At 30.3% G+C, this 12,802-nt stretch overlaps 4 protein-coding genes across 5 annotated transcripts; 3 read left to right on the plus strand and 1 right to left on the minus strand.

The window, feature by feature from the left end:
* Window positions 1-295: 295 nt before the first annotated feature.
* On the plus strand, window positions 296-2,984 carry LOC116769006 (uncharacterized). Its single transcript, XM_032659980.2, has 2 exons — window positions 296-564; window positions 1,092-2,984. The coding sequence occupies exons 1-2, from the start codon at window positions 544-546 to the stop codon at window positions 2,232-2,234; spliced, it is 1,164 nt and encodes a 387-aa protein (XP_032515871.2). The 5' UTR covers window positions 296-543; the 3' UTR covers window positions 2,235-2,984.
* Window positions 2,985-4,211: 1,227 nt separating this feature from the next.
* On the plus strand, window positions 4,212-5,327 carry LOC116767641 (uncharacterized). The gene has a single exon (XM_032658063.2). It carries the CDS (start codon window positions 4,212-4,214, stop codon window positions 5,325-5,327), a length of 1,116 nt encoding a protein of 371 aa, XP_032513954.2.
* A 565-nt stretch (window positions 5,328-5,892) lies between these two features.
* LOC116767841 (UDP-glucuronic acid decarboxylase 1) lies at window positions 5,893-10,567 on the plus strand. 2 transcript variants are annotated; one of them, XM_032658332.2, is made up of 9 exons: window positions 5,893-6,149; window positions 6,275-6,591; window positions 7,218-7,397; window positions 7,626-7,731; window positions 7,835-7,948; window positions 8,484-8,671; window positions 8,761-8,893; window positions 9,122-9,258; window positions 9,724-10,567. In XM_032658332.2, exons 1-9 carry the CDS (start codon window positions 6,089-6,091, stop codon window positions 9,838-9,840), a joined length of 1,353 nt encoding a protein of 450 aa, XP_032514223.2. In that variant the 5' UTR covers window positions 5,893-6,088; the 3' UTR covers window positions 9,841-10,567. The 2 variants fall into 2 exon arrangements, with proteins under 2 accessions (XP_032514223.2, XP_032514232.2); XM_032658341.2 differs by having other exon boundaries at window positions 5,991-6,149; window positions 6,361-6,591.
* On the minus strand, window positions 10,241-12,335 carry LOC116768822 (beta-1,3-galactosyltransferase 6-like). The gene is made up of 3 exons (XM_032659666.2): window positions 11,390-12,335; window positions 11,132-11,322; window positions 10,241-10,851 (listed from the first exon to the last, which is right to left on the minus strand). Exons 1-3 carry the CDS (start codon window positions 12,017-12,019, stop codon window positions 10,578-10,580), a joined length of 1,095 nt encoding a protein of 364 aa, XP_032515557.2. The 5' UTR covers window positions 12,020-12,335; the 3' UTR covers window positions 10,241-10,577.
* Window positions 12,336-12,802: the final 467 nt, after the last annotated feature.

Consider the following 12,802-nt stretch of genomic DNA (forward strand, 5'->3'; position numbering starts at 1 on the left):
CGAACGAGAAAGCTTCATTAAGTTTTCTAATTTGACTTTGCTTTCTAATGTGAATATCTTCTCCGAGTCACAGTCGATAGAAAACAAATAAATTTAGGACATATTACTTAAAATAGCGACTGTTTGGAAACGTAAGTCGTTCATAGATTCCTACAATTAACTGATGTGTTGCGCGACGGACTGGTTTCATAAAATATGATTGCATAATAATTAGTTCCAAGCGAACGGCAACATACAAAATAACTTGTATCTATATCTTGTTAGACAATGTTACTTTATTTTTATAACGTACGATAAATACATTTTAAATGTGAACGGGAAAATACTCGGTTTGAATTATAATATGCACTTTTGTTTTAGTCTTTCCTCTGAGCGACGTCATTTTATCTTACGATTTCATGGCCGACAGATGTGTGATAAATATTATTTAAGATAAATAAATATTTTAACATAATAACCAACGCCTCCGGCATAGCTCTTGTGTAAGATTACTTGTAAATATATAGTATTATCAATTTTACTATATATTTATCGTGTCAGTGCATGGCTATACGCTTTAAAATGGTAAGATAATTTTATAATAATATTTGGTGCTAAATTGTTAGTAACACATTAAATCTCATTTTAGATTTCCATAAGAAAAATAAGCTTCCCGGACTATATTAGACTATTACTATAAAGAAACTGTATGAGTTTTGTTTGTTACTGAGACTGTCTGGCTATTCACACTAAACTCAGAAACTTTAGTTGACTTACATACTTACATTTAATACGAATTCAGTGGTGAAAAAGTAGTTATGGATAATAAAGCGTAGTAGATGTTGATTCAGAAAACTTTTTGTTTACATTAGACATTTATATAATAGAAAATGGAATAAATAATCATCATGTATCAATCCATTTAAATATACAAGTCAATCCAAAAAAAAAAAAACAAATCACCGATTTAAACTTATAGGGATCTAAGCTAAGCCATAATCATGGGCGAACTCAAAATATTTGTATGCTAATAGCATACTTTTATAGGTGAACAGTTTGATACTATTTGCTAATTTCAATATGTATTTAAAAAATAATTAATTGTTTTACAGACAAAAGCAAAAGTTTTGAGCCTCACTGGAGTTTTACTTCTTCTGACGGTGGGGTGCCTCACAATTGTGTTGGCTGCACCTGCCGCTAAAACGGAAAATCCTCACAATAGAGAATATAATTCTTGTTCGCCTGTAGTCATCGCTCACAGGGGTGCGAGCGGTTACATACCAGAACATACCCTGGGCTCCTACGCATTGGCCATCACTATTGGATCCGACTTCGTGGAACCCGATCTAGTCATAACAAAAGATGGCCATTTAATTGCGAGACACGATAATGAATTGGGGCTAACCACAGATGTTGGGAATCATCCCGAATTCTCTGACCGTTATCGAACACAGCGGGTAGATGGAAAAGAGATTTCAGGATGGTTCACAGAAGATTTCACTCTCAAAGAAATCAAAACATTAAGAGCCATAGAACGTATCCCCGACATAAGACCCGGAAACGCAAGATTGGATGGTATATTTGAAGTGCCAACATTCCAAGAAATAATAGACTTGGTCAAAAGCATGCAATCTAGTCAGAGAAGAAACATCGGTATTTATCCTGAAATAAAACACAGTACTCATTTCGAACAGTTGGGACTGAAAATGGAAGAATTAGTTGTAAATACTTTTCATGAAAATGGTTACAGAGGCTTCGAAGCACCTGTATACATACAGTCTTTTGAAGTTAGCAATTTAAAAGAACTGAGGACATTGACAGATTTGAAATTACTACAACTATATGAAAGTGATGTCACTCTTCGACCAGCAGATCAAATCGCTCGTAATACTAACCTCACGTACGCGAAAATGTTGACTCCCGAAGGATTAAAGGAAGTTTCCAAATACGCTAATGCTGTAGGGCCAGACAAAAGCCTTATAATCCCTCGAAACAATGATAATACTTTAGGTGAGCCCACTAGTTTCGTTGCCGATGCTCATAATGCAGGTTTACAAGTGCATCCATATACTTTCCGAGCTGAAAATGATTTCTTACCTAAAGAATTTAAATCTGATGATTCTGATTCCTCTCGCAACGCTAGAGGAAATTTGAAAGGAGAAATTGAAGCGTTCATCGCAGCTGGTATTGATGGACTATTTACGGATAATCCAGATGTACCGGTTATCCTACGTGGAAAGTGTTCCAACAATTAAATGCAGTGAAAATAAACTTTTAACATAATGTAAAATTATGTAACATAAAGTCAGTTTTTATAGTAATTACGTCATTACAGCTAATATTTATTGCATGTTTTTCTTGCATGAAAATTATTTGTATATAAAATAACATCATTCTCATCCTAGAAGCAAAGTAGTTTAAGAATTTAATATTATGTAAATATTGAAATAATTTTATATTACTAAATACAATATACGTTGATAATAGCAAAGTGTAACCCGGTTAATTAGTTTATTCACACATTTTTAAGATAAAATGCTGGTTAACACAAATAGTTTCAAATAATGGTGGTGATAAATCCATTAACATAAAATTCATATGTTTATAGAAGATAATACTTACTTTATTTTTATGTCCTTTATCTGTTTTATTTCACACATTACAATGTATTTATTACGAACATAAATGACGTAGACATATATCTAAAATACATAGTATATTTATCTTCGTATCCATTATATAAGTCAACAAATTAAAAAGAAATTTCACCAGTTCTTTTCCATTGGAGATGTTTGTTTAAGTGACTCATTAATTGTAGGAATTGTTAAATTAGTAATGCAAGAACATCGTCAAATCTATCAACTACTTACAAACCTTTAGAAAAATTAAAACAATCAAGTTATAATTTAAAAAAAAATAACACGTCACTCACCACTATAACTTGTGAGGTGAGATCTAATACTTTCGGGAGTATTCATTGAAATAAAACTAATATTTTCAATGTACTACGAGTATTTTTTTTATTTTTTTAAACCACATACTCCCGACGTTGAGGCTACTTTGCAGCAACCTCGATCACGGGCAGACGACATGAAAATGTAATTTTTCGAAAATATTAGTTTTTATTTGTGAGGAATGTTCCTATTGACATCTGTTTTAAGTTCTCTTAAACATTGAATTAAAATAAATTGTTTTTTAAAAAAAATTAAAGAAACTGAAAATTGTTAATAGATTTTTTTTTATTTTAATAAAAATATTTTAAAATATAATGTTGAATGAACAAAAATAAATTTTTCATACAGAATACTATCTAAGTGTAAAATTTTTGTATATATTTATTTACGTGTTTTTTTCTATATTTTCATCAAAAAAAATTCTGATGACATTTATAAATGATTTCATTTGCATTAAAATAAAATCTTTTTTCTATGATATTCAAAAACCACTTTAAACTGATTAAACATATTTATATATTACATTGCTTGAAACACATGAATGTACATGTAGCACGAGAACTTAAAATAGTTGATAAAATGAGGTCATAAGTTTAAAAGCCTTATTTTTTTTTTATAAATGAATCAATAACGAAAACTAACCTCACAGCTATTGAGCGAAGTTGCCTCGATGAATGATTCCGGATAAACTCGCCATCAGACAGCAGAACCTCTCTTTTAAATGACGTTAAATACTTCCAACCAGTAAATATTTTAATGCTGCTCACACATACTTGATACTTTTATATTTCCACCGCCTTGTCCCTACAAATCTTTTATCATTTTATTTTAAACCTTTCAATTTTATTAAATCTTTAATTTGCCTATCAATTATACGGTAATATTTATCACCAAATAAACCATAACTTAATATATGATATGTTTTTTCGCTAACACCACCTATAGTTATAATTGAGTTGTATTGAAACTGAAGCTAGTAATTATATCATTAAAAAAAAACGACACCAACAATATTTAAATTTTTTTGCTTTAATATTATAGTTTTATAGTAACCTTTCTTTTCTGTAATAAATTTTAGAGAGTTCGTCTATTAGGTATAACTATCTAGGTAGTTTAAAGATTAACGAAATAATCATATCTGGAGATTTTTGTCTACAAATGTTAATTAGCACACACATCGATAATTATGCAGAGTACTCAATAATCTTGCGTGAAATTTTTTTGATTAGTTGATAAAAATCGGAGTTCCCGTGATTTCAAATCAAACAGCTATCGAAAATGGGATTGGACAGACGTTTGATTTTTGGTCTCTGTACTGTTATTCTACCTAATATCTCTGGAGTTGTGTCTCATGACACAGATACATTATATAGGCGCAGTGCAGATGATTGTAAGCCACTTGTAATAGCCCATCGCGGCGCAAGCGGTTATGTTCCAGAACACACCCTCGGCGCCTACGCCCTCGCAGTGACGATGGGAGCAGACTACGTAGAACCAGACTTAGTCATGACTCGAGACGGGTATCTAATTGCTAGACATGAAAATCAGTTGAGCGTTACAACTAATGTGGATCAACATCCTGAATTTGCTGATCGCCGCCGGACACAAATAATAAACGGAAGACTCGTATCAGGCTGGTTCTCCGAGGATTTTACGCTCGCTGAAATTAAGACCCTAAGATCTAAAGAAGCGATACCGTTCGTTAGGATTGGTAATGTTCGCATGAATGAAGCATTTCAAGTACCGACTTTGCAGGAAATTGTCGATTTAATTAAGGTGTTGGAGATCAGCGAGAACCGCACGATTGGAATATATCCAGAAATAAAATATGGAACTCATTTTCAACAAATAGGCTTAGCAATGGAGGAACTAGTTGTAGATGTCCTTCACAAAAATGGCTATGTGGGACGTAGTGCTCCAGCTTTTATTCAATCATTTGAAGTAACAAATCTAAAAAAATTGAAGGAAATAACTGATATAAGACTGATACAACTATATGGGGCCAGATCAAGTAGTCCTTACGATCAAGTTTTGCTCGGAAGTAGCATAACCTTTGGGTATATGGCTACTCCGGAAGGTCTAGCCGATGTTGCAACTTATGCCTCGGGTGTGGGTCCTGAAAAAGGTTACATAATTCCAAGAAACCTACTGAACAATTTAGACACACCGACAAGTTTCGTCAAAGATGCACACGCCGTTGGCTTAGAAGTACATCCGTACACATTTCGAGCTGAAAATGTATATCTTCCACGAGAATATCAAATGAATGATATAAATGGTCTTGGCAATTTGGCACAAGAAATTAAGGCTTTTATAGACACAGGTATAGACGGTTTGTTTATTGATCATCCTGATAAACTTATTAGTATTAGAGGAAAGTGTAAAAAAAATTAAATTAAACATATTTTTTTACTTTTTACTTAAATGTACTTTTTAGTATAATGTGTTTTCTCAAAAAAAATTATATATATATATTGTGCTATAAGTTTACTTTCTTGTTATTAAAACGTGGGCTATTTATTTTGTTTATACATATATATATAACTTGATCCTTAATAATTCTAGTAAATCAATTAATTATTGAATACTTTGCAACAAGTTAAACAAGTTAGCTCTTTCAACATAAATTCTGAGTGCGGTAATAAAATGTTAACGATTTAAACATTAAATAATAACAGATATATGAATACTTAGTTAGTGAAGCAGTTTTCGACTGACAACAACGTCTTCCCAAGCTGCTTTCTTGTTGATAGTATTTTTATATATTTGTTGTTGTATTTTTATAGTAGTTGATAGTATTAATATAACTTTAGGCCAAATAGAAAAACAATAGTCAAATTGGTAAGAGTAATAACTATTTCAGATACTTTATTTGCCATATTTAGTTTTATCAAATTTTGTAAAAATCAGGAAATAAATTTTTTTCAACATTGTATTTTGTGTACTTCAGAGAAAAATATTAAAGTGTGTAAGTAATTTTCATTTGTGCCACTTTAAATATAGAAAAAAACAGTTGTATGTATGTACGTGTTGAATAATAAATATACATATTTGTGTCAAAACCGTTGACAATCTGTACGAAGTTACTATAAGTTAACTGTCATTTGTCAGTACTTACTACTCAGTGTCGAAATGTAAGCAATTTGCTTTCAGAGATGATAAGGCAATCATTAAAATTTCGAAAGACTATAATAATAGTTTCTGTTTTATCACTACGTAAGTATTGGTTTTTCTTAGAATAGCTATAAACCCACAAAGTCCTAAACACTCCTCATGTTGTCAGCTTTTTTATCAAAACGCCGGTTTCCAATGAACACTTACATTCTGTTATTATTTTGCAGTTATATTTATATTTCTTATTCTTAAACAAGATAAAATAAAAAATTATGAACTAGAAAGACACCAAAAAATAGACAATGATTTCCAGGATGTAGGTTATAGAGATTTTAATCATATGCCAAAAAATTATGAAGTAAATATGGAAAATCGTGTAAAAATGGATGCAGAAAGCAATGTTAATAAAGATAAGGAAGAATTGAAAGAAGCCAAAACTAGAATCGAACAGCTGGAGAAGAAAATAGCAATTCTGGAGGGAAGAATACCAGAAAAGTATCCTGATGTTAAATATCTTGGATACAAGGAAAGAAAGAGAATATTGGTAATCATGCACATTTTAATTTCTCTAACCCTTAAACGGTAAATTCTGTTTAAAAAATATAGTATAATAATGATTTAAAAGAAGAGAATTAACTTCCCTTGTTTATAAATAAATGCTTCTAATAATATTACTTATTCTCAAGAACAATGTAACTAGGGTAGCATTATTGAAAAGTAAATATTTGAAATAAAATTCAATATTAATTTGTGGTATATAAAAGCTGGGTATTGTGAGTAAAAATCTAATTCACAACCTTGTTATGGGAATCGACAAACCAACTTACAATCTTGATGAAACCTCTTGGAAATATATTCCTTCAAATTGAAGTAAATATCTGGTACTATTTAAAGAATAGTGTTAATTTTCAAAAAATTATGACCAAACACATGCCGAAAGTAATGTATAGTTTCTAAAACTTATTATAAGAGCTTAAACAGTGTGATTGCTTTGTAAATGCAGTGATATTATATATATACAAATATATATATACTGAGCTGTTTGTATACTATGCCTTTGTTTATTTCAAAACTATTATAATTCCGATGTTACTGTTCACAGTACACATAATGCAGTTACGTAGATGCTCATTCCTCTACAATTTAATATATACTATATGTTATGTTAAGATCACAGGGGGAGCTGGTTTTGTTGGATCACATCTTGTTGACATCCTCATGATACAAGGTCACGAAGTCATAGTTGTGGACAACTTCTTCACAGGCAGAAAACGGAATGTGGAACACTGGTTTGGACACAGACACTTTGAAATGATTCATCACGACATTGTGAATCCTTTATATGTGGAGGTAACTCCCATTTTTATTTTATAAAATAACATAAAATGAAATATATATAATATAATCAAGACCCCCCACTCGTCTGATTACTGATAGTGTTTGGTATAAAACCAATCTATAAGATAAAGTATTCCCTTACTTTGTGAATGAGCACATTTAAGATTGCCATTATCATATCCATTTAAGTTCAATATTAACTTAATTTTGTTTACTTCGGCTACAATTTACATTTTACAGGCAGATGAAATATATCATTTAGCGAGTCCTGCTAGTCCACCACACTATATGCAGAATCCGGTCAAAACAATTAAAACAAATACTTTGGGCACAATCAATATGCTTGGTAATTAGTGTTTATAATATAACATAAGCTATTTTTGTACCAACATAATAGCAAAAAAATATTTTTTAACAGGATAATAATGTAACTTTTACGTAATTTATAGGTTTGGCAAGGAGAGTCGGTGCAAAAATCCTAATAGCCAGTACATCAGAGGTTTATGGTGACCCCATGGTACATCCACAACCAGAATCATATTGGGGTCATGTCAATCCTATAGGTCTGTAATATATCATATAAAAATATCATCCTTGGAAAAATCATGTTAGTTGATAGATGTATAATGCACTTGTTTTTGCTAATTCATATTAAAACTACTGAAACATTATCCTTGATACTACAACTTTTACAGTCAATTGCTTTAGCAATAAATCATTCCTTAATCAATCATCATAATTTCCTAAACGTAACCAAAGATCTCATACGAATTCAAAAAAAGTGTTACTAACATCTTTAGCAAAGTACAATAGATTTAAAGAGTTTTTTCTTAATATAATTCAATTCACCTTCCTGTTGTAATTGATAATTATATTTATTAAGAATGGAATAATTGCTATGCTTTATGATTTTTAAATTTTACAAATCTAATGCCATGACATTTCTACTGAAGGACATAAAAAAATTACTTTACATAATTATTTTTTTTACTTTTTTATGCCTAAAACATGTTAATTTTTCTTGTTCGATAATAAAAGCCAGAAAACAAATAATCAACCTCTGAGATATTGAAAAATATAACAAATATGTTTTTCTAGGACCGCGCGCGTGTTACGATGAGGGCAAAAGAGTGGCCGAAACACTTGCGTACTCATACGCGAAGCAGGAGAATGTGTCGGTACGTGTTGCGAGGATATTTAACACGTATGGACCAAGAATGCATGTCTCTGACGGAAGGGTGGTGTCAAACTTCGTTATGCAGGCATTACAGAACCTTACAATTACTGTATGTATACTGCCAAAGTCATAAATTCGTACATTAATTGAAGTATAATTTCTTAGCTACATTAATATAATAAATAAAAACATTTCCAGGTTTACGGCAACGGTAAACAGACGCGTTCATTTTGTTACGTGTCAGATCTAGTCGATGGTCTCATAGCTTTGATGGCGTCTAGCTACACGTTACCTGTCAATTTGGGCAATCCCGTAGAACACACTATAGAAGGCGAGTTGGAATATTGATTATTGAACAAACAACGGTTATGCACTCAATTATAAATTATAATATTAATTAACGGGGATAGACACGATCATGTAATTTTAGCTTCACGTTTTAGTTACGTTGCACTGGTTGTAAGTCATATGCGAACATAGTTTTGTTTTTAAATTACAATTACAACATTAATTTCTAGACTGCATCAAACAGTTCTCATATAAGGTGATAAAATTCTAGAATTTGCTGTGATTATCAAGAACTTAGTCCCTGGTTGTCGCAGTACAGTGGCGACTGGCGCTGCAGTAGAAGACGATCCTCAGCGCCGCAGACCAGACATCACGTTAGCCAACACACATCTCAAATGGAAGCCAAAGGTACATTGAGTGTGGTATTACGTTTATTTAACTTATTAGTTATTACACCGTATGGGATACATATTTTGTGTCAAACAAGAATCTTCCTAAGTATAAATGTATTTCTTATTAACTTAAAGATAAAATACATGTGACATTATAGTTATGGTTCAACTATATCAGTTGAGTGCAAGCAAAAGTTTAAATTCCAAAGTAAACAATCCAATGATTTCATTACACTATTAAAAATAGTATAGTAAAATTAAATTAACTAAAAGTGACAAAATTGTAGATTACATTAAAATTTTGCTCATATGTGGGATATGCCAGATTTTGATATTAAAATCGTCTGAACTAAATAACAAAACAAAATGACTGTCTTTTACTTTAATAATTAAAGTAAGATTTCCATACATTGTTTAGTGAGATCAAATCACGTTATAATTCTACTATACTTCTTCATATACTAATTTCTGATTTTTCTAGGTTTCATTAGAAGAGGGACTCCAAAGAACAATAGAATACTTCAGAGAAGAATTATCCAGAACAACATTTTATAATAATCAGACATATATTGATGTTAAGGTAAAAAACAAACACTAACATACTGAAAGTCAAATTTTTTATATATGTGATATTAGCATTGTAGTACATGAAGTCAAATGATATAGACTTAACAAAGCCACTAATATATATATATGTATACTTATATTAAAGTGACATATAAAATGCAACATAAGGATCAAGTCAATAGTTTCAGATTGTAAAGTATGTAAAATTAATATACTATTTCATTTTATGATTACAAAACATTTATAAAATCATTCATCAAAATCTAATGTAATATGAAGTTGTATAAATTATTTATGATTTATTAAATTTATGTTGTAAATTTAAAAAAGGTTGTATATGCAAAGAATACAATCTTAGATATATATTTGTCTTCGGTAAATGATAACTCTGTTTCATATTTGAAAATCAGTACATACAAAAAAATCACATAGATTGTCAGATTTCTTTATTTTATAAAATATTAAAAATTATCATTAAAATCATATTATAATACTGTGTACTTGTATAGTATAATTTTCATTGTTTGTCCATTAAAAATATCATAAATCGTAAGTAAGCACACTTCAATTTGGATTTTATTGCTTTGGCTTATGAAAATACTAGAATTGTTTTGACTTAGCACTAATAGATGTTTAAGAACATGGTGGTCACTTAAATAATTTAAAATGATTGTTTTTATATTATATAATTATTTGTTTTGTATTGCTTTATAAATTGCATAATCGGGTTAATTTGTCAATAAATGTTTAAAATGTTACATCGGCTATTTATTTACAACACATACTCGGGAGCACATTCCAATTATATTTATAAGACTTACGTAGTACGGACTGCGACTTACAGAGCGCTAGGCCTTTGGATTCTATCAAGTTTTTATACATTTTCAACATGTCACTCGGATTTTGCTTGTGCCGTATCAACATGTTGTCTTCACAGCCACGAGATTTCCACTGTGTGTCAAATCTTATATCGTGCACTCTATTGATTCCATTAAGTGCTGCCGTCCATACACCCATAGATACATCTTCAGAATTATAAACACTGAAATTAATGAATACAAATCTTTGTCATCTTCAAAACAACACATTATATATATATTTTTTCAATTCCAAATATATTTGGAAATGTATGTGTTGAAAGATAAAAAAAAAGTCTTAAATCTATATGTAAATGTACAGGCTAAGCTAAAATATACACCTTAAACAAATAAGCATATATATGTAGAAAATTCTTAAAAATATGTATATATTTTAAATTCAAATAGTCCTGTATTGGCTTTGAATAAATTGATCAGTACGTCCAGAGATATGCTAAATGATACCTTAGGTACTCCAAGTTTCTTGAAATATAATCAACTATATTGTGGGATATAACATAGCCACCTCCTAAAGCATAAGGAAGATAGGTGTCACAAAGAAACCATCTTTTTTCCTGCCACTTCCCATTTAAAAATACTTGAGCCCTGCCATTAAAATATCCCCAATATAGTCCTTTCTGGTTTTGTTCAGTCTCCTAAAACATACCATTACTGTGTTATGATGAAATTCAGAGATAAAATATTTTAGGTGTCATAAAATACCTTATAAGTAACATAAGAACTAATAGATGGATCATCCATTTTCGGTCCAAAAGCTTCCAAATCTTTTACTATTAAATCAATCCTAACAAATGAGTCATCGTCACATTTGATAACATATTTTAATTTCTTTAAATTCTTGCTAAGAAAATCTAGAGAATAAAGTAACTTTAATGTTAGATTCTCATAAGAGTCTTCGAACTTATTTAACAGTAATAAGTCATTACTTCTGCTAAGTTCATTATTAATTTTTATGAGCTTATCCTTTTCTAGATTTTGTGTTCCAATTACAAAAAATATTTTTATTAAATCTGTTTTTGTATTTGTTCTGAGCCAGGAGTTATCCCACTTGAATAACGTTTCACCGTTTTCAATGAATATATTATTAATAAAATTAGCCCATGTCGCCCTTATAGCGTCTCTTTTCATTTCATTATCTGGACTGCTTATAACAAGCACCGCATATTCAGTCTTTTCGTATATTGATGAGTTCTTGCTTCTAAATTCTAAGTTAGAAATATCTGACGCACATTCCATTTTAATAAAACTTAAAGTTATTCCACAACCTAAGTAAAAAAATAAGAGACTAGCAAGTATCATTCCCCTGTATCGTTTCAATAATAACGTTATCATTTTAGATTGGGACGATTCATTCTTTAGAGTTGTTTTTGTCAATAAAAAAACTTATAATGAAGAAAATACTATAAATAAAAATGGTTCTTATATTTTCAGTAAAAACGCTCACTCAGTCACGTATTTTTTTCATTCATATTCCCCTTAGCTTGGTTTATTATATATGGAGTTAAGACTTAGGAGATATTTAAAAACATTTCTATTACATACTATAATATATAAGTAGAATCATGTTAAAATTTGCATTCGGTCAGGTTTACACTTTACAACACGATATGTAAGCTAGGATAGTTCGAAGTTCAAAATTGAAACAGAATAAGTTTCATTGTTATACTCTGTGGAGTGTCTGGCCGTCTACTGTGTGTAAAACTAGAAAAGAAAAATATTAAAAACCTTGATATTGAAGAAAAATCGTACTCTATGTGAATTGATAAATGTTTAAATAAATAATTAAAAATTAAGTATTGAATTATATAAAAGAGCCGATATTCCTACATTACTGCACCTGTTAAGCAACAATAGTTAAGAAATAAGAGCCACCACAGGGAAGGCTTTCTATTGAATAAAAAAACGAATCAAAGTTACTCCATACGTTTAAGAGCTACGCATACACAAACATCCTCATCCATCTAATAACCTTTAATTTTGCTTGGAAGGTTAAAAAGAAATCGATGTCATGTTTTCAAACTTAATTTAAAAATCATCAAAATAGGTTTTTGTGCACGTAGGGTCTATTTAAAACATGGCTAGGGATGTATAATATAAAGGGAATATTAATTTTCA

The sequence above is a fragment of the Danaus plexippus genome (assembly GCF_018135715.1).
Source record: "Danaus plexippus chromosome 3 unlocalized genomic scaffold, MEX_DaPlex mxdp_30, whole genome shotgun sequence".
NCBI classification, from domain to species: Eukaryota; Metazoa; Arthropoda; class Insecta; order Lepidoptera; family Nymphalidae; genus Danaus; species Danaus plexippus.